Raw genomic sequence first — 25,912 nt, 5'->3', positions numbered from 1 at the left:
TCCTGTTGGAGGATTAAAGACCTCAGATTTCATCCTCAGTCTGCAGTTTGTCAATCTGAAAACTGATGTTGCTTTATTTTGAAGGTGACCGGAAGCCGTGTGTGTGTGTGTGTGTGTGTGTGTGTGTGTGTGTGTGTGTGTGTGTGTGTGTGTGTGTGTGTGAGGACAGACTCTCGGTCCAGCAGACGCCGACATGTCCCCGCTGCTGCCGCTGCTGCTCGGCCTGCTGTCCCTCATCATCTGCGTCCTCCGCGCCCGGAAGAGGTTAGTCCGCTTCGACCCGCTTTGACCCGGTTCAGTTCGGTTCGGTTCACCTCTGACCCGCTATACACGCGGCTCTCTGTCGTCCTGCCCGTGTTGTGGTGGGTCGGAGGGCTTCAGGCTGGTCCATCAGTTTCAGTTTCAGGTTATTGATCCGGCTCTTATTAATCGATCAGCAGCAGGAAGTCACCAGAGCTCTGACCCAGAAAAGGTAAAAGTAGGTGACTGTAGATACTCTGACGGTACCAGTACTGCAGTACTCGCCCTGCTGACTCACAGCAACAGTCCAACAGTCAGCACAGAGCTTCGTCACTCAGCGTCTGTGAAGTGTGTTCAAAGTGTTTGTTGTGAGCTGCTGTTACTTTGTGTCACTGCGGTGCAACTTACAGGCAGCGACAGCACAGCGCCTGAGGACAGTGTCATCATGCTGCACCTTCTCACTCCTGTTATGTTTGTTTGTTTGTTTGTTTGTTTGTTTTTCTGAAGCTAGAAAGCGTTAAGTTACTTTATTGCCTGTCTACCGTGTGTTTGTGTTTTTATAAGTTGGAAAATGACTGAAATAAACTGAACTGAACTAAAACAAGTAGCCGGAGACTTGTTGTGTTTCCAGCCGTTATCAGGCTGAAGTCTTCAGTGTAGCTGCTGAGCTGACAGTGTTAGCAGGACAGTCTGTGGCTCGCTCAGGTGTCTTATGTTAAACCCAACAGATGTAATGTCTGAGTGAAGACCGAGCGTCTGCAGCTTCATGACAGACGTGTCGATTAGAAGTTTGTTTGTTTGTTTGTTTGTTTTTGTGAACACTGAGGAGGTCAAAGTCTGGCTGAGCGATGTAACATAAGAACAATATGATGATATGAGACTTACAAAATCTTTGGACCAGAGACATGGGTATAGACACTGCAGCAGTGATGTAACATGAGTTGTGATCAATAATCATCAGTGAGGCGTTCACACTGACTGAGAGTAAAGAGGAAGTAGACTGGTGATAAATGACTTCAGTGTAACGAGCCTTTAAACCGAGTGTTTAAAAGAAATAAAGCAGACATCAGAGGAACGATACAGGAATCGTTCATCTCTTCCTGTTAGTCGTCTGGAGACCGGCGGAGGCGTCCCGACCCTCCACCCCCCAGACTCTGCTGACCTCCTCTGACTCCTGCTGGGTTTTTCCGTTCCTAATGACTTCCAGCTGCCGAACACAAACATGATGTGAGGTTTCAGTTTGACTCCACGCTGATGTTTGTTCTCGTGTGAAACAAAGATTTACTGAAGCACACGGACGTGAAGAAAAGAGTCGAGCTGAAGAACCTGAAGCTGCTGAGAAGTAGATTTCAGTGATGATGTATGAGCTGAATGAGCCGCTCGTCTCCATCGCTCATCAGTCCGGACACAACTTCACTCTCACTGCCTCATTAAATCATTTGTTGTGAAACTTAAATGAGGCCTGGACGAGATCCAGAATGTGATATCACGACATTTTCCCGCCCACATATCGCACTGGACGATATCAGACTCTAAAAGCGATGGACGCTCAGGCGAGGCCACAGATTTGTGGTGTTGCGGCAAAGACGACGTGAAGCCTCATTCAAATCCCTCTGCTCGCCGTCTTCTCCAGCTTTCAACACGAAATATTTTCAATCTGCTGAGCTGGTGTTGTTGGAAACTACGTCCTCCGTGTGCACGCTGCTCCATCAGGCCAGTTCACTTGTAGTAACATCCAGAATATCGACTCACGTTGCCACGACTGGTCCGCACGCATTTTCTTTTCAGAATCAAGCCTGTTGACGGCGTAACAACTATTTGATATTGTGACAAATATGGCATGATGGCAAATATCGTGATATTTGATAATCTACGAGACAGTTGCCTCAGATTTCACCGAGCTCGTCTGTGTCATGTTGTGGTCGTCTGAGATGATGCTCGTGTTTTCACCAGCAGGTCGACCGCGGCCGCGTCAAAATAAACACAATCTGAGCGGCTGAACGAAGACGTGACGCTTCGGGGAGCGTTTAGCAGCTTCTGAGCCTCCGAGGAGGTGGTGGAGACCAAAAACTGAGCTGAAAGAGAGCGAAGAGTGGACTGAGTGAATCAGGTGACACAAACATGATGAACACATGAAGGACCGTGTTGATCGTGTGACCACAACTGTTCGTAAACGAGTTCAACTAATTAACTTAAATCTGATGACGTGTTTCTGACAAACGAACAGAAACGAACAAACTCAGACGGACTTCCTGTCAGCTGATCCCTCTGAACTTCACTCAAACCTCGTCGAGAGCTGCAGTCATCAGTTTGTTATCGATGAGTTGATTGGAACAAAACTGATCAATACCTGTTTGATTAACTGTTGAAGTGATCCTTTAAACAGAAGTGTCTCTTTGTGACTGCTGCTGTGAAGACGGACCTCGTGACCGCAGACACGGTTTTATAGATCCAACAATCAATCATTGATCGGTTATCAGAGAGCACATCAGCAGAGCTGTGTGTGTGTGTGTGTGTGTGTGTGTGTGTGTGTGTGTGTGTGTGTGGGGAAACATGCAGTCTGGTTCTGTTGTGTTTGGATCACAAACACTGGAAGCAGGAAACTGAGCTGAACTCCACAGAGGAAACTGGAGCTTCAGACGGAGTCAGACGAGTTGTGTCTTGTTTGTTGTCGAGCTGAAGGAAACTCGACACACAGTCTGACACAATCTCTCCGTCAGATAGTCCTCGTCAGTGTTTCAGCTCGTCTCGTCTTCACAGTTCACATGAAGAGTAAAATCATCAACACGTCAGACAACCAGAATAAGTTGAAACATGAAGAGAACGCGTCCGATGTTTCCACTCTCATGTCTGTACCTGAACTATGAGGCTACAGCAGCACATTAGCTTAGCTTAGCGTAAAGACTGGAAACAAGGGGAAGCAGCTAGCCTGGTTGTGTCCAAAGAAAACAATACTGCCGGAGCACAGAGCGCTCCTGATGTCGGTGCATCAGACGCCATGTTTGATTACATTCTTTATGCAGGAAGTCGTCCCAGCACTTCCTTCCTGTTAATCAGAGACGAGAACAGATTTCATCGCAGATTGAAAAGAAAAACACTCAACAATAAGTTGATCGCAGTGAGTTTTCTCATTGTGGAGATAATCATGAACGTTCATCTCGCTGACGTACTGTTGGTGTCCTGTCGCTGTGGCTGAAGGCTCAGCTGCACAAAAACAGATCAGATGTATTAAAGCTGCAGGGAGATGATGTCTCCTCCATTATTCATCCTTTATCTGTGCAGGAAGAGCTTCATGTCCTCTCTGTGGTGCAGAAAAAATATTTGTTTCCCAACTAAATATAATTTAGTGACATTTCAGTTTTTTTTTACCTTTTAAGAATATTTTAATGATCATCGTGATAATCGAGACATAAAGTTTTCTTATCGTCCAACACCAACAAAGTCTGTTTTATCACAAAGATACAAATTGACACATAAGACAGGAAACCATCAGGGCGAAGCTCGAGGGGAAGGAGAATATTTAAGACGCATCAGCCGTCTGTGAGCTCATGAATAATGTACCACATTAAAAGCATGAAAAATAAAGTATGAATGTTTGAACACTGTGAGAAGAGACTCTGCAGCTTTAACTGTCAAAACGTCAGTGTGGATGTTTGTCCACAGGTGTGATCGCTCTCTGACAGCAGAACAACAACAGCCAGCAGCAGATTAGAGAGGCATGTCTGAGGATTTACACTTTGTTTGTTCTCACAGAACTGAAGTCCAAAGTCCACGAGATGATTCATTAACTGTGGTGACAGAAATAACACAGGATGAAATCAAACTGACAAAGTGCAGCTTTCCACATGTAACAAACATTTATGGATGACAAGTTACAGAACAAAAAAAAATACTCCATAAATCAAACAGTGAAGGAGACGCTGCATTACCAGCTCAGTCTACAGACTGTTAGTGAGGCAGAGTGTTAATGTGCTTTTCTGTTTGCAGGAGAGACGACGAGCCTCCGCTGATTAACGGCTGGATTCCTTTCCTCGGGAAGGCTCTGGAGTTTGGAAGAGATGCCTACACGTTTCTTGAAGAGCAGAAGAAGAAGTTTGGAGACATCTTTACCGTTCACATAGCAGGTTGAAAAATCAATTCAGTTCCCAGTTTTCATCCTTGGTACAAAGTCCTGTTTGTTCTGGTGTTTCCACCTGTGGGATAAAAACACAAACTGTCAGATCTGCAGGTGCTTCACTGTGATGTAGATCACATGTCTGTTAACCTGCTTAAGAGTGATTTTAAGAGTTGTTGAGTTAAAACAAACTTTGTAACGTAGTGAAACTCTGTCTCTGACAGACTCTGAATCATTGTCTCCTTCTTGTAAATTCAGCATTAAATGAAAACAGTAAGTTGTGTGTTTCCTTGTAAAAAGTGTCAGTTTGTGGCAGCATGGCTGTACCAGCCTGTCTGCTTCTGTGTCTAAAGTGCTAAAGTCTTAGCTGCCAACATGTAGCAGCTGTTTGAACACACTGTTTACACTGATTTCACCATTTACACTCAATTTATGAAAGAAGAAACATTTTATTGATCTAAACATGTCACATTTTACAAACACACTAAACAGTAACCAGTATAGGCGACTTCTTTGTCCCCAGACTCCCTTAACAAATGTGTCAGTTTAGTGAGTTGTTGAGTTGGAGACACTTTATAAACTGTGTGAAACTCTGTCTCTGACTAATTCTGACTGATTTGTTCCTTCTTGTAAAATCAGCAAATGTTCTACATGAACTTCTTTCTGTCTTTGAGTAGAAACATGGAGTCTGTTTGTCTCAGTGATGGACGGGTTAGTTTCATATAGAGCAGGAAGTGACATCACATCACTGAGGTCACTCAGATGCAGGTTGTTGGAGGTCTGAAAAGCCTCTACACAGTTTTACTTTGTCTCCACAAGCAAACGCACTGATCCTGATGGACCGATCAATGGAAAGTCTTTAGGTTTGAAAGTTGTGTAGAAACGTTGGAGCGATCGAGTTCAAGCACACTGAATAAATCCGATGAATACTCATCACTCTCTTTTTCAAACCGGCTCATCTTCACATTTTTTCTGATTATGAATCTGATTGTTGGACGCTCTCCTCACTCAGGTGCCTTCTCCCTGCAGGTAAATACATGACCTTCATCATGGATCCTTTATTGTATCCAAGCGTCATCAAACAGGGCCGCCAGCTGGACTTCCATCAGTTCTCAGACAAGGTGGCGCCCATTGTTTTCGGCTACCCCCCCGTCATGAACAGGAAGTCACCTGGCCTGCACGATGAGATCATCCGCTCCTTCCAGCTCCTCCAGGGAGACAACCTCCCCTCCCTGACAGAGAGCATGATGGGTAACCTTATGCTGGTGTTTCGTCAGGACCACCTAAGCGAGCGGCCGGGGGAGGAGGGCGGCTGGAGGAGCGGCAGCATGTATGACTTCTGTAACTCGGTCATGTTCGAGGCCACCTTCCTCACCCTCTATGGCAAGCCGGCATCCGCCAGCCGCCACAGCGAGATGGTGGTGATGAGGGAGAACTTTGTCAGGTTTGACACCATGTTTCCGCTACTCGTCGCTGAGGTCCCCATCTGGCTGCTGAGGCAGACCAAGGTCATCCGCGAGAAGCTGATCAACTACTTCCTGCCTCACAGGATGTCGTGTTGGTTGAACACGTCACGCTTCATCAGGAGACGGTTGGAGCTTTTGGACCAGTACGACCAGCTGAGAGACGTCGATAAAGCAGGTAGACGAAAAATCATTAAATCATTTTTAAATGTCTCAGGTGATCAACTCAGGTGAGCATTTCTGATCTGCCTCCTCATTGGTCCAGGTCTGGTCAGGTACCAAAAGTACTCGGCTAAGGTTCAGTAAAATAAAGGAAACTAACACAGACTCTCAGAGTGGAAAGTCACGATCACGTTTTTCTTGGGTCGTGATAGAGAAAGATAGAGAAGAGGTCTCACTCTGTTGGATTTCTTGGAACTACAGAACAGCACAGTGTGTTCAGTTTCAGGAGTTAGTCAGAGTCACTTAGTCAGAGTCACCTACCCCTCCATCCCAACAAGAATCAGGACACCTTACCCCTAGACTTGAACATGCAAAATGGAGCAGGAGGGCTTAGTTCAAGAGGTGACCAGGGCTTTACTCCGTCCTGACCTCCTGCTGCTCCCCGTTGACAGTCCAGGCCTGGAGCTGTGTCATCCTGTATCTTGTGTCTCAGCAGCGTGACTGACTCTGTCTTTGACTTCAGCTCATCACTTCGCCATCCTCTGGGCATCAGTGGGGAACACGGTCCCCGCCTCCTTCTGGGCTATGTATTACCTGGTGAGTCACCCTGAGGCGCTGGAGGTCGTCCGACAGGAGATCCACGACGTCCTGAAGCTCAGCGGAGTCGAGTTCAGCAGCGACAAAGACGTGATGTTCAGCAAAGAACAGCTGGACAAGTTGGTGTATCTGGGTATGTCCTTCCCTCAGTCTCACCTGTAGTAAATCATTATCATAATACACAGATATTATACCGTAGTTTGACATCTGATGGGACTGACTGACCGACCTTTGTCCACAGAGAGCTCCATCAATGAGAGCCTCCGTCTGTCCTCGGCCTCCATGAACATCCGTGTTGCTCAGGAGGACTTCAGTCTGCGGCTGGACGGCGAGCGCTCGGCGGCCGTAAGGAAAGGAGACATCATCGTCCTCTACCCTCAGAGTTTGCACATGGACCCCGAGATCTACGACGAGCCGCAGGTACGACTTTGAACAGCAGCTAATTCATCTTTTGACTGATGATTACCTGCTTCTCATGACTGATAACAAACCTGATGATTTAAAAAAGAAGTTCCTCACCTGTAGCTCTTCCACAGCTGAGGGTAAGAAAGACTCAGGTGGATGATGTAATGTCCCACCGCTCGGATAACATCTGTTCATAGCCTTGCTCTCCTCTGTGAACTATGTTCAGCTCTCTGCATTGTGTGACAACAGCTGCTGCACTTATTGTTCTTCTTGTTGTTGTTCTTCTTCTTCTTCTTCTTCTTCTTCTTCTTCTTCTTCTTCTTCTTCTTCTTCTTCTTCTTCTTCTTCTCTTGAACCTAGAAAAACTCTTTCTATAAAGTCATCCTAATGTTTATGGGCTTAGTGGGAACATGTGAGTGGAACCAGCAGGTGAAACACTACTGAGCGTGTGCAATGAGTCGACACACCTAGAAGGTAGAAGGTGAACTAGTTTGACGTAGCAACAGTTTTTTAATCTCACGCACCAGATTTGCGTCACATCCAGACACAGGGGGTCCAGGTTGGTGTTTAGTGGAGCTGTTTAACCTTCACTGTGTATGTTTCCGTACCGTCAGACTTTCCAGTTCGACCGCTACATCCAGGACGGCAGAGAGAAGACAGACTTCTACAAGGATGGCCAGAAGCTAAGGTATTACCGCATGCCATTCGGCTCCGGCTCCTCCATGTGTCCCGGGCGATACTTTGCAGTGAATGAGATCAAACAGTTCCTGTGTCTGCTGCTGCTTTACTTCGACCTGCAGCTGGTGGAGGGTCAGACCAGAGTCACACTGGACTGTGGCAGAGCCGGACTGGGCATCCTCCTGCCCTCCACAGATGTACGCTTCCGCTACAGACTGCATACAGTCTGACCTGGACAGGTGTGTCAGTGTTGATAGTGTGTGTGTGTTACTGGTGTGAGAGCTTAAAGAGCCCCAAAATCTTTTTTTATGATACCAATCTGTGAAATAATAATGTGAAAACAATGTGAAAGTGTTTCTTCATTTGAGCCACCTGAACTTCAACTTGACCAGTCCTGACTTTTACTGTCCAAATAACTCACAACCAATCAACACAACTATCACACTGAGCAAAATTAAACACTTAAGATTTCATAAGTGATCAGCTTCATGTGGCCCAAACCCCCGTCATGTCTTTATTTCCACTCAGTATCAGCTCATCATTTGATGCACTTACAAGCTCACAGCAGTCAAACCAGTCCAAACGTCTCTGTAATCAACCACCAAAGTAAAGTTCCTGGTAACTCAAACTGTGAATGTCCAGGTAGTGGAGGATGTGAGCAGTGTTTTGGTTTCAAGTTTTTTCTTGTTAGTCACTTCACTGAATTATAGAATCAGCAGTCATGTAATTGGTTGGAGAACGTTGAAGCCATTTGTACTTTATAGAGCACCTTATTTACTGTGCGTGGTCGTTTTATTTGAGTGTCTGAGTTTGTCTTGTCTGAGTCTTTTCACTGTACAATCGTGTTTCTCTGACAGAAAGGAGGCAGGCAGCACTGAATTAGTAAAGCTCTACACTGAACATATACACGATTAAAATGTTTAATCCTTTGTTTAGTTTTTAATGCTTATGATACTAAGATTAGACGAACAGTCAAACATTTGAGTAAATTCTGTCCACAGTCAGGTGATTCGAATGGACATCGACATGTTTAGCCTAGCTTAGCACAAAGACTGGGAGCAGGGGAAACTGTTAGCCTAGCTCCATCAAAAGAGAAAATATCCAAATGCAAATAATTTCTCAGCATGTTATTTCTTTATGGCTTTACAAAGGGGGAATAAACCAACCAGGGCCGGCCCGAGACATAAGCAAGTTTTTTTCTTCCCAATCGAGAAGAAAAAATTCTATTTTTTTTGTTTTTACATATTAAATAAATTAAACAAGTGACATAAATGAATGAATTAATGAATAATTCAAGACAAGATGATTCTGATTTCATGATCAATATACCTGTCAAAAAGCAAAAGGCTATGAATCTGAACGAATTCAGGTATTGCCCTTCTCCAGCTGGCCATCCCAGAAATGCACCAGACTCCGCGGTGGTGGGAGGCCCCAAATCAGATTCTGCTTATGGCCCCCAAAAGGCTTGGGCCGGCACTGAAACCAACTGCTAGCTCAGAACAGAACTGAGTTCAGACACAAACAGACTGTTGACCAGCTCATTTAAGATTAGCATCATGTTGTAACAGGTTAGCTCAGAGTGCAAACTAGATCTCCTGCCTCAAACAGCACTCAGCAGAGAGCTAATATCACGATTCAAAGTGTTAGCACTAGCAAAAGCTAGCACTAAAACTCAACCCATGTTCTTGCAGCTCCAAGTCTGATTAACTCGTCAGTGGCTCGTTATTGAACAGCTGAATGAACTGTAGAGGAGCCACTGTGGGTTTAGCAGCAGTTAGCTTTGAGCTAAATTAGAAGACCTGGTAGCTGAAGTCAGCACCTAAAGTCAGTCCGGTTGTTGGTTTGAGCTCAGTCTGAACTGTCAGAACCAGCTGACTACAGGACGGCAGCTGCCACTGCTGAGTGACTTCAGATGAGGAGAAACAACAAAATACAAAACTGTACTCATCATAATATGTTAACAGTTAACATTGTTCCTTCAGTGTCGCTGTCGTGTGACTGAAACAAACTGAATATTCAGCAAAGATGGCAGCTGTGAAAATTAATATGCAGGTGATGCAGAGAATGTTTTTTAGTTTTATAAGTTTAAGTTTTTACTTGTGTTTAAAATTATGTTTTAATGTGAGTCACATTCAATAACCACCTACTGTCAGCATCATGAATAATAAACGCCTTTGTACTCTGATGTGAAACATCCAGTTTGTCAATAACTCCAGTTTCTTCACTGAGAAAACGATTTGAATATTACTTTGACATCCAGGTGTCAGGTCAGGTGGTGACGCTCTGACAGGAAAGAGATGAGAGAAAAGAAGATGAGAAAGGTAATGTTTTTGTTTTTACACATACAATCTCATTTTAAAACTTTACATTTCTTACTGTTGTTAAGATAATCTAAAAATAATATCCATATAGGTAATTTGCATTGTTAGATATTTAAATTATATCGACTTGCTGAATGACTTTCATGACTTCACATATCGATGTAGAATCATACAGAGCTGCTGCACTGAAGACTCATCCGTCAAAGTTAATATGAGATATTTTACACATCCAACATGAGACATCGCACAAGAAAACAAATTTCACACATAATAAAGGCACATTTGAACTCAGACACAATACCTCAGGGGTAATTGTCTGACATCCCAATAGTCCACAAAATGTCCCATTGGACCAGAAAGCCGATTTGACAACCGGTTTACTCCAAACACAAACGGACAAAGCTTTCATGGGTGGTTAGCATTACATCATGGACAGTGTTGTAAAAGGACCCAACACTATACTCGAGTAAAAGTAATGATATGGTGTTAAAATATTACTTTGGTCAAAGTATCAAAGTGTCTCTTGGTGCCCCGTGTGAGGCAGCACACTGTTGGTAATATGGTAATGGTAATATTAATTTCAGCATAATTTGGCCAGTGCTGAAATGTATACAGTGTCTCTTGTCTCTGCACTATGTAACTTCATATCATTGTTATGAAGTAATGACTTTTGTTTTGAGTTAGCATCTACATCTGACAGGTTGTACCACAGTAGTGTTGCTATCAGAAACTGTGGGCGGCGCCAAATCGCACAAAATGTCAATTTTACATAATCTTGCTTTAAGTATCAAAAGTTGATTTCTGGGAAAAAAAATGTACTTAAGTAGCAAATAACAAATAAAAGTAAATTCTACATACGTTTACATGAGCAGACACGATGTATTGAAGTTGACTGATTTTCTACTTGGTCGATTATTAAATCCAATATGCTGCATTATGATGATCAGTATCAGTGTTTGTTTTTGTTTTTATCTGATTGATGATAGAATTAATTTGAAAATGCAGCATGTCATCTGCTAAGTATCTCAGTTTTATTACAGTGAATCTGGTGACATCTGCTGGACAAACCTCTGTATTACATGTGTATGACAACCTCATGATGAACATTGAGTCAACTCACTCCTGCTATCTTTTATATTTTATTCATTAAACATTATAATATACAGTTAATACCAGACACTTTACAAACAGCTTTTAAATATTTCAGTCTGTCACACAAATCTTGATCCGGCTCGTACTTTCATTTGATTTGATAACAAGCAAAAAAGAACGATGCAACATACTGTATATTAAATATTAATTTACTCTTGAGGTAATTAATGCATCTATTTGTGTATTAGTGTAAAATGACTAGGGGTGTCACGATATTGCGATATTCATGATAACTGTGATATTAAATCATGAAATGCTGACATCTTGTAAATAATACATGAGTGATAATATTGTGTGAATCATCCAGGAAAGGTTCGGCCCTGTGTGTCTTTTGTTTATGAGTTCAACCAGCTGCCTTTTCACTTGTTACTGAGTGATGTAATTTATTTACCCAGAAAAGAGACGAGAAACAGTAAGTAAAGTTAAAGATAGATTTAATTGCATTTTCTATAGATATCACAATAACATTGTTTTGTTTAAATTCATTTGGCTTTAATAATAGTCCAGGCTGGTGACAGGCAGCTGTTAGTGTAGTTTACAATTGTTAGTATTACGTTCTATGACCTTCTTTCTCGATCTAAGTGCTAGACGAAGGCAACTGGACCGGCTCCAGTTTCTTGAAGATGTTTCAGCTGGTACCCAAGAGGCTGCTCCAGTAATGCTGACATCACTACAACAACTACAGTGGAAGCTCTGAAGGAGGCAGACACACTTTGTTCAGGTCAGGGTGAAGCCTTCAGCCACCTCTTAGCCTTCAGCAGCGCATCAATATTAGGCAGCAAATCTTGAGCAGTTGCTAGTTTCTTAATGTCATTGAGGTGCTTATGTGTAAGCCTGCCACACAATTTAGTTTTTTTATTCATGCTCCTGACAGAAAAAGCCTGTTCACATAGGTAAGTGGTCCCAAACATGCACAAAACTTTGGCTTACAGGGCGTCAATTTGTGGAGCCCTGGTAGGTCACCTTAAAGGTGCGTTCACACCGTCACTCGTGTCGCTCCAAAAAAATCGCTCTGTCTTTCAGCTGCAGTCGCTCGTCGACACAATTCAACAGATCGCTCTGATAACGTCATTCAAGCGATTCCAGTGAATTTCACGTCGCTCATTTCTTCCCGTTTTCAACGGTATACGCGGCTGACAACGGCCCAGTTTGACGAGCTGTTGGCGAGAATCGGAGGCAGGAACTGCCCGGTTGGACACCAACTACAGGCGCTCTATCCCAGCTGAGGATGTTTGACTGTTCCTCTAATCTTAGACCTGCACCACATCTGATATGTAATAGTGCAACACAGTTAAAGGACCTATACTTCAGAAAAGTAGATTTTTTAGTCTCATTCCCAACTCATCAAAAACTGAGGCTTTGGGACTGTAGCCACCAAAAATCTTTTTTTTTTTTTCAACTTTTAAGTTCTTTGACCACTAATTTGATCATGTTGTGTTGTCATGTTTGACAGACTGTAAATTTATATCATCAATATTTAATGCAGTAAATATTGCTACAGTATAATCCATGTTGTCAGACAGTGAAAAGATGATAGCTACAGACTCTCATTTTAAAATGAAAATGTAGAAATACTTCAGTGATCCAGAGAGATTAACAGAAAAGGGAAATAAAACTCAGACTACTGACATATTTAATTTGTTATATTTAATTATTTTTTGCTCTCAGAGGAAAAATGATTGAAGTACATAAAGTTAAATTTAAAATATTCCCATTTCCAACTATTCATATTCCACGTCTTTCATGATTGGTTTAATTTAACTTTAAAGTCAGCGATGCAGTTCAGCGTCAGCGTTTCAACATCCACACTGCAGTTTCTTCACAAATCCTTCTGTAGTTATTAAAACTTTATAACAATTAAAATCAGCTGTTTATACTCAATTACACACTTTAATTTTCAGGTCAAAGCTTTAAACAAGACAGATTATAACAGACACAAACTCTGAGCAGAAGTTTAAAAGTCAAAAATCAATCAAGATCAAATCCACAGAAACTTAAATGTAAAGATCAATAATTCAATCGTTAGCTGTAGTGTAGCTCCGCCCACCACCACCTGCTATCAGTCACCAATTGATTGACAGGTCAACAGACAGCAACAATCAACTGTGAGTCATTGGCTGTGTCTCAATTCAGGGGCTGCAGCCCTCGAAGGGCCTCCTTTTCCCTCTTTTTGGACGATGCACCGCTACTATCCTTCCCGGCCTCCCATATCCCAAGATTCTTTGTGTGTCCGAAAAAGAAGAAAGAAAGAAAGAAAGAAAGAAAATGGCAACATCAAGTGGTGTAGATCGTCACTCGCAGGCCTGGGCGGCAGAAATCGTGAGGTAAGGGTAAGGGCGGGAACATCTGGTGATGCAAGCAGGAAATGCTCCGAAGGCTAGACTGTCCCATTTAAAGGAATAGTTCCCTCTAGAACGAAATTCAGTCATTATCGACTCACCCTCATGCTGATGAGAAGTCCGGTGTAGTTTCTTATTCCTCAAAGTGCAGCTGGAGACCCGCGGTGCTTCCCTCCTGCAGCAAACATCCATATAACGGGCGCCAATGGTGTCCGAGACGAAAAGGTCCATAAAACTACACAAACTCTTTGTAATATTCCTCCATACTGCTCGTCCGCTGCAATCCAAGTGTCACATCCAGAGTTTACTCGAAACTATGTCATTTAGTACATTTTTCTAGCCTAAACAGTCACTATGCTATATTTGCCTGGAGGCACGCGAGTCTCCCTCACAGCGCCAGACAAGATCACACAAGACAGAACTTGCGATAGATACACACCGGTATTTACATCCAGCTGTGAGCGACCGAGCGACACACAAACACAAGAGGGATCTGCTGCACTGGTGATTTGAAACTTTGAAAGTCACAGCTGGATGTGAATACAGGTGTGTATCTATTGCGAGTTCTGTTGATCTTGTCTGGCGCAGCTTCCGTAGTGACCGGACTTCTCATCAGCATGAGGGTGAGTAGATAATGACTGAATTTTGTTCTAGAGTGAACTAATCCTTTAACAACGGTGGACGCGTCCTCCGAAGGACTCGCCTTCGGAGGACGCAAAGGACGCGTCCTTCGAAGGATGCAGCCCCTGAATTGAGACACAGCTATTGATTGATGTTAAATGCTGTCAGTCTGTGTAAACAGCAGTAAACAGGAACCTGGTTTCTGGTTTCTGGTCCGAGCAGCAGGTTTACTGAGTTGATCTGTATCACGTTACTGAATAAAACCAAAACCCACAAAACCTGAAACCTGGACTGATGTTAAACAGTCCTGATCCAGGTTTGTACCACAAGATTCACTTAACCTGGATCCTGGAAAGTATTTAACAGTAAATCATTTATTTTTTATACTCAGAACATGGACTGACTGAACCGTCACAACAAACTTGTTTTTCTCTGCAAGGACTGAAAACTATCTTAGATTATTTAGAAACTTATAGATTTTTGTTATTTCATCATGTTTGATTTGATCTCAGATTTTCTTATTTGATGTTTTACTGTAGATGTCATCACCATGACAACCAACAGCATCATTAGGACGACATGTTCCTCAAAGAATCAGAGAGGAACCCAACATCATCATCATCATCATCATCATCTTCATCATCATCTGTTCCTGTTGTTCTACACTTACAGACACCTTCACTGGTGAAATCTTCAGTTCCTCAGGAGTGTCAATGAAAGAAAACATCTTGTCAGTGAAAGTGTGTGTGAAGGTGTGTAGGTGTGTGTTAGTGTCAGGATCAGAGAACAACAGCTTTCCTCTGTTCCAGTCCAGATTCACTCTGATCCTCTGGAGCTTCTTCTGCACTACAAGAACAGTAGATGGAGCTGATGGTGATCATGTGCAGTGTTTACCTTCACATATCGTTATTCCCCATATATCAGGCATCTGCCTGACGTATGGAGACAGTGCCAGCCCAAGCCTTTTGGGGGCCCGAAGCAGAATTTGATTTGGGGCCTCCCTCCCACCACCGCAGAGTCTGGTGCATTTTTGGGATGGCCAGCTGGAGAAGGGCAATGCCTGAATTTGTTCAGATTCATAGCCTTTTGCTTTTTGACAGGTATATTGATCATGAAATCAGAATCATCTTGTCTTGAATTATTCATTCATTCATTCATTTATGTCACTTGTTTAATTTATTTAATATGTAAAAAAATAAAATAAAATTAGAATTTTTTCTTCTCGACCAGACTAAGCGGCAGCTTGGGGCCCAGCTGCTGCTTAGTTCGCTTATGCCTCGGGCCGGCCTTGTATGGGGAATAATGATCTGAATATGGATCTCCCTTCCTCCTGACAGACTCTGCACACAAACCCAGACACCAGACTGTACTGTCTCCAACCTCGGCCTCCAGCTGTGAGTCCCTGAGTTAAAGCCCTCAGAGCCCAGGACAGACCCGTAATAATCAAACCTCTCTGGATAATCAGGAAGCTGCTGTCTCTCCTGCTCTCACACTGCTCAGATCTTCAGACAGGATCAGGTATGTACCAGCAGTGTTTGGGTCCAGAACCACAGGTGTGTAGGAGACCATGTCCTTCATCTTGTTCCAGATGTTGAAGCTCAGGTTGCCCAGGTGTTTGGCCTGGTCTATCAGAGCTCCTGAGGGCAGCTGTGGATCCTCCAGCAGGGGGCGCTGCTGGACTCTTTCCACTGCAGCCTTGTAGTTGTGCAGGAATGAGACGTCTTCAGCTCTCAGCTCCTCCTCTGTGGCTCTGACTGTGTGTGAAAGAGCTGCTATCTCTCTGCTCAGAGCCTCCATCTTCTCCTTCATCATCTGACTCTTCTGCTCCTCTTCCTCCCTCAGTGCAGCCATCCTGGCCTCCTCTTCCTCTTCTAGAAACTGGTGAAGCTTCTTAAACTGCTTCTTAATCTGCCTCTCTGTGTGTCGGGCCTGGACCTTCATGTGTTTTGCTGTTTTATCAAACTCATCTTTAACTTCTTCAGAAACCTTTAACTTCTCCTTTAAGGACTCCAGAGTTTCCTGGAGTTTCTTCTTGTGGTGTCGTGCAGCTTCATCGATGGTTCTGAATCTGTGGCTGGTGTGTTGTACCAGCTGCTGATGGTCCAGACAGAAGAGTTTGAGTTTCTCAGAGTGCAGACTGCAGAGATCCTCTGAAGCTCTCTGACCTCTCTCCTGTAAGAAGGACTCACACAGGTTCTGTACTGACTAAGTCCTAAACGAAGTCTAGTACTGGTTGCTGATAGCTGTTTTAGTTTTAGACGTGCGCCCAGCGCGCTCGAACGTAACAAACGAAATCTCAGTGATACGATTATCTCGCTGGTTTATTTTATATTCAGTATCATACAGCGTCAATAATGTTAACTCATAATACATGTAACCAAAATAACAAACCGAATTGCTTACCAAGTGAAGGTACATAAACTCATAAGCCCATAGGGCACCTGGGCACAGTCGAAAAACTGTTTGCTTCCCAATCAGCAACACCTGTGATTAGGTTCCCCCAGGTTAAATGGTCTAACTCTGCAAAACCGGGTCAACTGAGCCACACAGCAAGTAGCTACAACCCCCTTGTGGCATGGGGCAAAATTGCATAAAATAAAGCAAAATTGATATGGCTCCTACACTCCAGCCCCTAATTGCGTCTGCCAGAGCAATTACACCAAATTGAAATGAGCCATAAATACCAAGAGAAAATAAATAAATAAATATATAGCCCATTTTTAAATGGGAACCAATTATTCTTTAGCTTCATTAAGCAAGCATATTTTGGTTATGGGTCGTTCAATGATGTTTGTCTTGGTCTTCAAACGAACCACACGTACTAGACCTCTCTTATCAGGGAAGGTTTCCAGGACTCTTCCTAGCATCCATGATCCACGTGGTGCAGTGGAGTCTGCAACCATGACCAGGTCTCCAGGAACAAAACTCCTCTTCTCCTGGTTCCATTTTTGACGTTCCTGTAAAAGTGGTAAGTACTCGCGGATCCACCTTTTCCAAAAGAGATCCGAGATGTACTGGGTTTGTTTCCACCTTCTCCTAGCGTAAACATCCCCTTTGTCGAACAGTCCTGGTGGGAGAACTGGTTTTCCTTTGAGGAGTAGCAGATGGTTTGGCGTCAACGCCTCAAGGTCATTAGGGTCCTCTGACAGCTTTGTGATGGGTCGATCATTGAGCATAGCTTCAGCCTCACAGAGCACGGTATGGAACCCTTCATCATCCAAGGTTTGCTGGCGGAGCACAGAGCACAAAATCTTCCTGATCATCCGGATCATGCGCTCCCAAGCGCCCCCGTGATGTGACCCAGCTGGAGGGTTAAAGCTCCACTTGATTCCCTTATTGGACAAGGCTCTTTCAATGCGGTCATGATTCAAAGAGGCTAAGGCTTCTCGCAGCTCTCTTTCTGCACTGACAAAGTTGGTGCCATTGTCGGATCTCAAGTGCGAGACTTGTCCTCTTCGACAGATGAACCTACGCAATGCGTTGATGCATACATCCAACCTTGCTGCTCCAGTAGCACTGGTGTTTGCAAGCTCCAACTCTTCCCTTTTCTTACTCAGTTTGAGCAGAGTTCCTTTCAGCTTTATGAGCCATGCAACTGCAACCTTCAATCTTTGCCAATCAGAGAAATGGGTCATCAGTTGTGATGTGGCATTGGTGTCAACAAGTATTGTATTGACCGTCAGATTTTTCTTTACTTCTGGGTCATTGGCAGTGACACTTGTATCCACAGGAAATGTTGGCCACGTTTCTTCAGGTTCCCGTAGGAATTCCGGGCCTTCCATCCATCTTTGCTTCACGAGATCTTCTGCCTTCAAGCCACGTGAAGCATCATCAGCAGGGTTCAGGGATGTGGGGATGTATCTCCACTGCTCAACTTCTGAGTTGTCCCTGATGGTGGTTACCCTGTTTGCGACGAAGGTTTGAAATCTTCGGTCCTCGTTTCTAATGTACTTAAGAACTGATGTGCTGTCAGTCCAAAAGCAGGTCTTCTTCAGTGGAAGCTGGAGCTCCGATTGAAGCATCTTGTCCACTCGTACTGCAACAACGGCAGCGGTGAGCTCCAAACGGGGAATGGTGACAGGCTTCATTGGAGCCACTCTGGCTTTGCCAAATAGGAAGGCAACATGAACCCTCTCATCTATGTTCTGCATCCTCAGGTAAGTAGCCGTACCATATCCGTTCTCGCTCGCATCGGCGAAGTGATGCAATTGGGCGCTGACAGTCCTCCCGAATCCTTCAGGCTTAACACATCTGTGGATCTTGAAATATGCCACCTTCTCAAGATCTGTCAGCCATTTTTTCCACTTCTGCTGGAAAGCTGGAGGTATTAGATCGTCCCAATCATACTTCATCCTGCATAACTCCTGCAACAGCAGCTTGGCGGGGAGTACAAAAGGTGCCAGGAATCCCAATGGATCGTAGATGGAATTGATGATGGATAGCATGCCTCGCTTGGTTGGCGGCTTCTCCTTGACTTTCAGCTTGAATTTGAAAGTGTCTGTCTCGATACACCACTGCAAACCCAAAGCCCTGTCCAACGGCAGCTTATCCCTGTCCAGATCAAGCTCATGCAGGTTTTTGGACTTGAGATCCTCTGGGAGGCTTTGAAGCACTTCTCGACTGTTACTGATCCATTGAGTGAGGGTGAAACCTCCTTTTCTGCAAATGGTGGTAAGGTTCTTAACCATGGTGACTGCATTTTCCTCAGAGGGCAGACTCTTCAGTAGGTCATCCATATAGAAGTTTCGGTTGACCGTTTCGATCACTTCTGAGGGAAAGTGGGCCTGGTTGTCTTCAGCAGTCTTTCTAAGAGCAAGGCAGGCAACACTGGGTGATGAAACAGCTCCAAATAAATGGACAGTCATTCGATGCGCTACAAGATCTTGCTCCAGGTTACCTTGAGGCCACCATAAGAATCTTAAGTAGTCCCGGTGTTCCTCTGCCACCTTAACCTGGTGGAACATAGCTTTTATGTCCGCCATTATGGCCACTTGTTCCTGTCTGAACCTCATAAGAACTCCAACTAACGAGCTGGTGAGGTTCGGTCCTTGCAAGAGCTGACTGTTGAGCGAGACCCCTTTGTACTCTGCTCCACAGTCAAACACCACTCGTAGCTTTCCCTTCCGTGGATGGTACACACCATGATGCGGGATATACCACGCCTTCTCTGTTGGTGTTTCAAACTGTTGCTGCGGCACTTCTTCGGCGTAGCCATTGCTAATGACATCAGCAAGAAAGTTTTTGTACTCCTCATGAAAGCTTACGTCTTTCTGAAGTCTCCTTTTCAGACCACGAACACGTTGCATGGCAACACTGAGGTTGTTCGGCATCAAAACATCTTTCCCTTTGAAAGGCAGTTGAAACGTGTAGTGTCCGTTCTGAAGCTGAGCTGAGTTTTCCATTATCTCCATAAACTTCTTTTCTTCCCTTGACATTTCTTCCTGTTCTGCAGAAGCTCGCTCATTGAAGTCGTAGTTGTACTGGCTGGTTAACAGTTCTTCAATTCTGTCAATGGCGATTCTGTTGGCATAAACTGAAGGGTGGTCACTTCCACAGTCGCTACTTCCCCGTAACGGACCATTTATTACCCACCCCAGTAGGGTTCTGATCGCGTAGGGTCCATCTTCACCCTCACGACTGTTAATCACCTCCCAAGGCTCCATCAACTTGGAGGCGTTTGTGCCAATTAACAGATCAACATCAGCGTTTATGTGTGGAATGTTTACATTCTCTAAATAAGGCCATTTTCTCAGCTCCCTTTCGCTGATTATGTTAGCTGTAGAGACGGGCATTTCTTTCTGGGTATACACTTTGGGAAGTGGATAGAAGCACTCACCAGAAAATCCAGAAATCTCCAGACTGTCAACAACGGAGCTTTCTACTGAGTTATTATGGCCCAAGGTGCGGATATGAATCTTGAATTTGCGTCCTTCCATGTTCAACTTATCAATGAGCTTCCTGGTGCAGAAAGTTCCTGTACTCCCTGGGTCCAGAAAAGCATAGGTTTCAATAACCTTGTTTCCCTTTGAGCACTTCACCTTAACAGGCAAAATGGGAAGAATTCCATTGCAGTGGCCAGCCCCTGTAAGACCACAAGCGGAGGATGTTGTACAGCTGTTAGAAGTCTTTGGCTTCTCACTATTCTTCTGCGCACCATCCTTCTGATTAACCCTTTCCTTCTCTTCAATGTGCAAAACACTGGGGTGCGTTCGGTTGCACTTTTTGCAAGTGATGCGCCTGTCGCAATTCCTGCTCAAGTGTCCTGTACACAAGCAACTGAAACACAGACCTTTCTCCTTTAGATAGTCCAGTTTCTCCCTGTGTGTCCTTCTTCCCAGTTTAAAACATTGTTCCAAAACATGACCACCAGCAGCACAATACTGGCAGGATATAGAATCAGTCTTGGTAAAGGATGTCACTTTGTTCTGAGCCTTTTCCTTCTGGTCACCATCTGGTTTGTTGCATCCATCCTCATTCTTGTGAGTGTCTGCTTTGCATCCATCCTCAATGACCACCTGTGTTGCAAAGCTGTTTCTTCTCATCTGTGGTTTCACCTGTGACGGTTTCACCTGTAACTTGCTTGCTTTTGTAGCTCCTTTAATAACAGGTGAAGTGTCCTGTATGTCACCAAAGACTGGATCTGAAGTGATTCTGACCTGGCGCTCTATGAACTTAACAATGTCTAAGAATCGTGCCCGCCGTCCAGTTTTCTCCAGTATCTCACATGCCTTTGCTCTCCACTTGTCTCTGAGTTTATACGGAAGCTTCTGACTCAGAATCTTTATGTTTGCTGGCATGTTAAGTTCCTCCAAGTACTGAAGATCTTCCATAGCGTTCAAGATCCACAGATGTGTTAAGCCTGAAGGATTTGGGAGGACTGTCAGCGCCCAATTGCATCACTTCGCCGATGCGAGCGAGAACGGATATGGTACGGCTACTTACCTGAGGATGCAGAACATAGATGAGAGGGTTCATGTTGCCTTCCTATTTGGCAAAGCCAGAGTGGCTCCAATGAAGCCTGTCACCATTCCCCGTTTGGAGCTCACCGCTGCCGTTGTTGCAGTACGAGTGGACAAGATGCTTCAATCGGAGCTCCAGCTTCCACTGAAGAAGACCTGCTTTTGGACTGACAGCACATCAGTTCTTAAGTACATTAGAAACGAGGACCGAAGATTTCAAACCTTCGTCGCAAACAGGGTAACCACCATCAGGGACAACTCAGAAGTTGAGCAGTGGAGATACATCCCCACATCCCTGAACCCTGCTGATGATGCTTCCACACTCTGACTGTGTGTGAAAGAGCTGCTATCTCTCTGCTCAGAGCCTCCATCTTCTCCTTCATCATCTGACTCTTCTGCTCCTCTTCCTCCCTCAGTGCAGCCATCCTGGCCTCCTCTTCCTCTTCTAGAAACTGGTGAAGCTTCTTAAACTGCTTCTTAATCTGCCTCTCTGTGTGTCGGGCCTGGACCTTCATGTGTTCTGCTGTCTGATCAAACTTCACTTTAACTTCTTCAAAAACCTTTAACTTCTCCTTTAAGGACTCCAGAGTTTCCTGAAGTTTCTTCTTGTGGTGTCGTGCAGCTTCATCGATGGTTCTGAATCTGTGGCTGGTGTGTTGTACCAGCTGCTGATGGTCCAGACAGAAGAGTTTGAGTTTCTCAGAGTGCAGACTGCAGAGATCCTCTGAAGCTCTCTGACCTCTCTCCTGTAAGAAGGACTCACACAGGTTCTGTACTGACTAAGTCCTAAACGAAGTCTAGTACTGGTTGCTGATAGCTGTTTTAGTTTTAGACGTGCGCCCAGCGCGCTCGAACGTAACAAACGAAATCTCAGTGATACGATTATCTCGCTGGTTTATTTTATATTCAGTATCATACAGCGTCAATAACGTTAACTCATAATACATGTAACCAAAATAACAAACCGAATTGCTTACCAAGTTAAGGTACATAAACTCATAAGCCCATAGGGCACCTGGGCACAGTCGAAAAACTGTTTGCTTCCCAATCAGCAACACCTGTGATTAGGTTCCCCCAGGTTAAATGGTCTAACTCTGCAAAACCGGGTCAACTGAGCCACACAGCAAGTAGCTACAACCCCCTTGTGGCATGGGGCAAAATTGCATAAAATAAAGCAAAATTGATATGGCTCCTACAGGTTCTTTAAAGCCAAGTTAGGAGGTAGTTTGTTCTTTGAAGAGCTTTTCTGACAAACTGGACACTCTCTGATTTCTTGCTCTGCAGACAGTCTTTACAGAAGTTGTGGCTACATGGCAGCATGACAGGATCTTTAAAGATGTCAAGGCAGACAGGACAGCAGAGATCCTCCTCTAATGTGGAAGCCATTTAGTCTCTGAGTGAAGCTGAAAACACAGCAGGCAGCTCCAACAGGAAATCAGTCTGTCCCTGTTCCCTGAAGGTAAATCTGTGTCCTTCTATGACGTAACATACAGTTTGTGGATTACAGACAGTTTAACAACCATTCACACCTGGGCTCACCTAGCCCTAGAAACCCACATGAAGGCCGGTTGGGTCAACAACCCACAAGTGGCCCTAACGACTCTGAAACTCAGAACTCACACATGTCCTTACCGACTCTGTAAGGACACTCCCACACTCTGTAAGGACACTCCCACGCTATGTAAGGACACTCCCACACTATGTAAGGACACTCCCACACTCTGTAAGGACACTCCAACACTCTGTAAGGACACTCCCACACTCTGTAAGGACACTACGTAAGGACACTCCCACACTCCGCAAGGACACTCCCACACTCTGTAAGGACACTCCCACACTATGTAAGGACACTCCAACACTCCGTAAGGACACTCCAACACTCTGCAAGGACACTCCCACACTCTGTAAGGACACTACGTAAGGACACTCCCACACTCTGTAAGGACACTCCCACACTCTGTAAGGACACTCCAACACTCTGCAAGGACACTCCCACACTCTGTAAGGACACTCCCACACATAGTTTAAAAGCCTGCAGCTCCTCCAGTTAGTTAGAACTGAAGAAGCCTCTTGGATGAGAGGTGACATGTCTTCAACAAACTGAAACACGTCCAGTTGACTACGATACAGAACTTAGAATTGTCATAATGAGCAACAGCAGGTTTGTGTGTGTTCACTTTTGTCTCTGATCCCAAAAGTGTAAAAAACAAACTCTGTGCTCTCCTCGACTCTCAGTGTTTATTCCTCCAGAGCTCGCCGGCTCCAGCTGCTGCCTGCCGGTTAACACTAACATCATTAATCCAAAACACTGGTGCCTGTCCCTCCCCTCCCATCTGTTAATCTAATTAACCACACAGAACGACAGATTATGTGACTAATATGTGTCTTCGAAAGGCACCAACAGCACAAACACGACCGCGAGATAAAGTCACACCCCTAATTATACAGAACTGTAAGTTATATTATTACAGTTGTCATGAAGGGATAAATGACTACAGAAACCAGCTGTCAACATGTTTATTTATGCTGTAAACACATTTCAACATGGACTCTTATGGTGACCGACTATGTTTGGAGCCTCTAGTGGCCGTTAGAGGAACTGCAGGTTTTGCTTCTTCAGTGTTGGCTTCAGTTTTCAGCCCCACAGGTTGAAGCTTGATGATCCTCTGACTTTTAGTGTAGCGCCATCATCAGGTTGACATTTTAATGTGTCCAACACTGAAGACGTTAACATCAGAGTGCTGTTGTATACATTTTACTGTCGACAACTCTGCTCATACATAGATAGGTGTGTGTGTGTGTGTGTGTGTGTGTGTGTGTGTGTGTGCGCGTGTGTGTGTGTGTGTGTGTCTGTGTGTGTGTGTGTGTGTGTGTGTGTGTGTGCGTGTGTGCGTGCATGCGTGTGTGTGTGCGTGCTGAGCCGTGCTGTCAGCAGGGCTGTCATGCAGCCCTTATTATTCTGTCGACACGCCTTGTACGGTAATTCAGCCTGTGTGTGTGTGTGTGTGTGTGTGTGTGTGTGTCTGTGTCTGTGTCTGTGTGTGTGTGTGTGTGTGTGTGTGTGTGTGTGTGTCTGTGTGTGTGTCTGTGTGTGTGTGTGTGTGTGTGTGTGTGTGTGTGTGTGTGTGTCTGTGTCTGTGTCTGTGTGTGTCTGTGTCTGTGTCTGTGTGTGTGTGTGTGTGTGTGTGTGTGTGTGTGTGTGTGTGTGTGTGTGTGTCTGTGTGTGTGTGTGTGTGTGTGTGTGTCTGTGTGTGTGTGTGTGTGTGTGTTTCCATGGCCTGCTGCCAAGCATAAGGCGCCACTTTATGAGTGTGATGATCTCACCTCCAAACACTGTGTGCATTCAGCAGTGTGAGTTTGTTTGTGTGTGAAGTGTTGGTCTGTTCTCTGAGGAGCAGCTGTGTGGAGGAGAAAGTTTAATGGCGAGCTGAAGGTTGTGATCACGAGCAGGTCGTCTGCTCGTTGTTCACTGAACAGGTGTAGAAACAGTCAGCGTAATGAACTGCTGACAAGAAACAACAGACAGACTTGTTGGAAGTTTGATGTTTTCCCATTTGATGGAGCTAGGCTAACAGTTTCCCTCTGCTCCCAGTCTCTGTGCTAAGCTAGGCTAAAACACGTCCTGAATTTCACTCTGTGCTCATGAAACTGAGCTCCGTCTGACTCTAGACAGAGACGCTTCAGGTGAATGTTTTGCTTAAATTTTAACTTGAACCAGTTAAATTCATCTGCAACAGTAAATAAGAAACAGTAGCAGCGATATAAAGGTTTTATTATCAGAATTATTCACAACTTGTTCATCACATCCAGAGAATAAATATTAATAATAAAGACAGCCATCATAGCATCATGAAACAGTGCCGTTGATCCACATTAGAAACGCTGATGAAGGATTTTGTAAGTTCAGGTGATAATTATTAATATTTTCCTTTTCTGGTAGAAAGACAGATTACTGGCATGAACTGCTTAAATATAAAGATTTAATGAAATAAATATTAACATCAGCCCATCAACCAACAACCACGACTGCACTACCTCTAATGTCCACCAGGTGGTGCTCCAAGAAAACAGACTGTATTGAAGTGAATGAGAAAACCCCTCCACAAAATCAGTACAGTGTTTACACTCCAGCTCTCGGGGATCATTTCACCTCCGATCTGACTGTCACAGATGATTTTGAAGTAAACTAACATATGAAGAGATTTCAGTTGCTCAGTCGTGCTCAGACGTCTTTACTGAAATGATGTTTAATCCTCAGTGTGAGAGTCGGACACAGCAGCCTGTCAGTCCAATCAATAACTGAGCATTGGTTAGTGACGATCGAACTCTGAGTCCTGTCGGTCAGAGCAGACTGAACTGTGACTGCTGCGCTCAAATATACAGACCTGGAATCCTTAAAGGGACAGTTCACCCAAGAATGAAGAACCCAGTCTTTACTGATGAAAGTCAGGTGAAGTCTCGTAGTCCACAGAACATTTCTGGAGCTTCACAGTAAAACAGAGTTGCAGCGTTCTGCTGAACACCTGAAGCAGCTGGAGATGATTTAAACATCAGATGTCTCCACACAGCTCGTCTGCTGTGATCACAGAGATCACACTGATCTGAGGAGACCAGATTTACATCCTGGACGTGTGGTCGAGCTCATGCACCCACTTCAGATGGGGTGCACGATAACACGGTTAGCTCAGCAGCTCCAGTGAAGGCTTCAGCTTAATACAGGGTGTAAATAACGTCTTTACAGATCAGTAGATCAGGATCAGATGATGGCGTGGTGATCTCTGCTGATGGTGTTTGTTCAGACTCCCAGCAGGATCCCAGAGAACAGAGAGTCCTGCAGGACGTTGATGGCCGAGCCGGTGGC

The 25,912-nt window shown here is 44.5% G+C and overlaps 1 protein-coding gene and 1 pseudogene across 2 annotated transcripts; one reads left to right on the top strand and one right to left on the bottom strand.

Annotated features, from left to right (window-relative positions):
* The first annotated feature begins 126 nt into the window (after nucleotides 1-126).
* cyp7b1 (cytochrome P450, family 7, subfamily B, polypeptide 1) lies at nucleotides 127-9,844 on the top strand. The gene is made up of 6 exons (XM_084370203.1): nucleotides 127-264; nucleotides 4,228-4,364; nucleotides 5,384-5,995; nucleotides 6,503-6,709; nucleotides 6,818-6,996; nucleotides 7,596-9,844. The coding sequence occupies exons 1-6, from the start codon at nucleotides 194-196 to the stop codon at nucleotides 7,887-7,889; spliced, it is 1,500 nt and encodes a 499-aa protein (XP_084226329.1). The 5' UTR covers nucleotides 127-193; the 3' UTR covers nucleotides 7,890-9,844.
* Nucleotides 9,845-14,678: 4,834 nt separating this feature from the next.
* On the bottom strand, nucleotides 14,679-22,437 carry LOC311266012 (E3 ubiquitin-protein ligase TRIM35-like; annotated as a pseudogene). The gene is made up of 4 exons: nucleotides 22,303-22,437; nucleotides 21,714-21,830; nucleotides 15,408-16,183; nucleotides 14,679-15,024 (listed from the first exon to the last, which is right to left on the bottom strand). The product of its transcript is annotated as an E3 ubiquitin-protein ligase TRIM35-like (transcript).
* Nucleotides 22,438-25,912: the final 3,475 nt, after the last annotated feature.

Source organism: Pagrus pagrus (genome assembly GCF_965226575.1).
Source record: "Pagrus pagrus genome assembly, chromosome: 12".
In the NCBI taxonomy this organism is placed as follows: Eukaryota; Metazoa; Chordata; class Actinopteri; order Spariformes; family Sparidae; genus Pagrus; species Pagrus pagrus.
The sequence above is the reverse complement of the archived record's forward strand: the minus strand, read 5'-3'. Positions and strand labels throughout refer to the sequence as shown.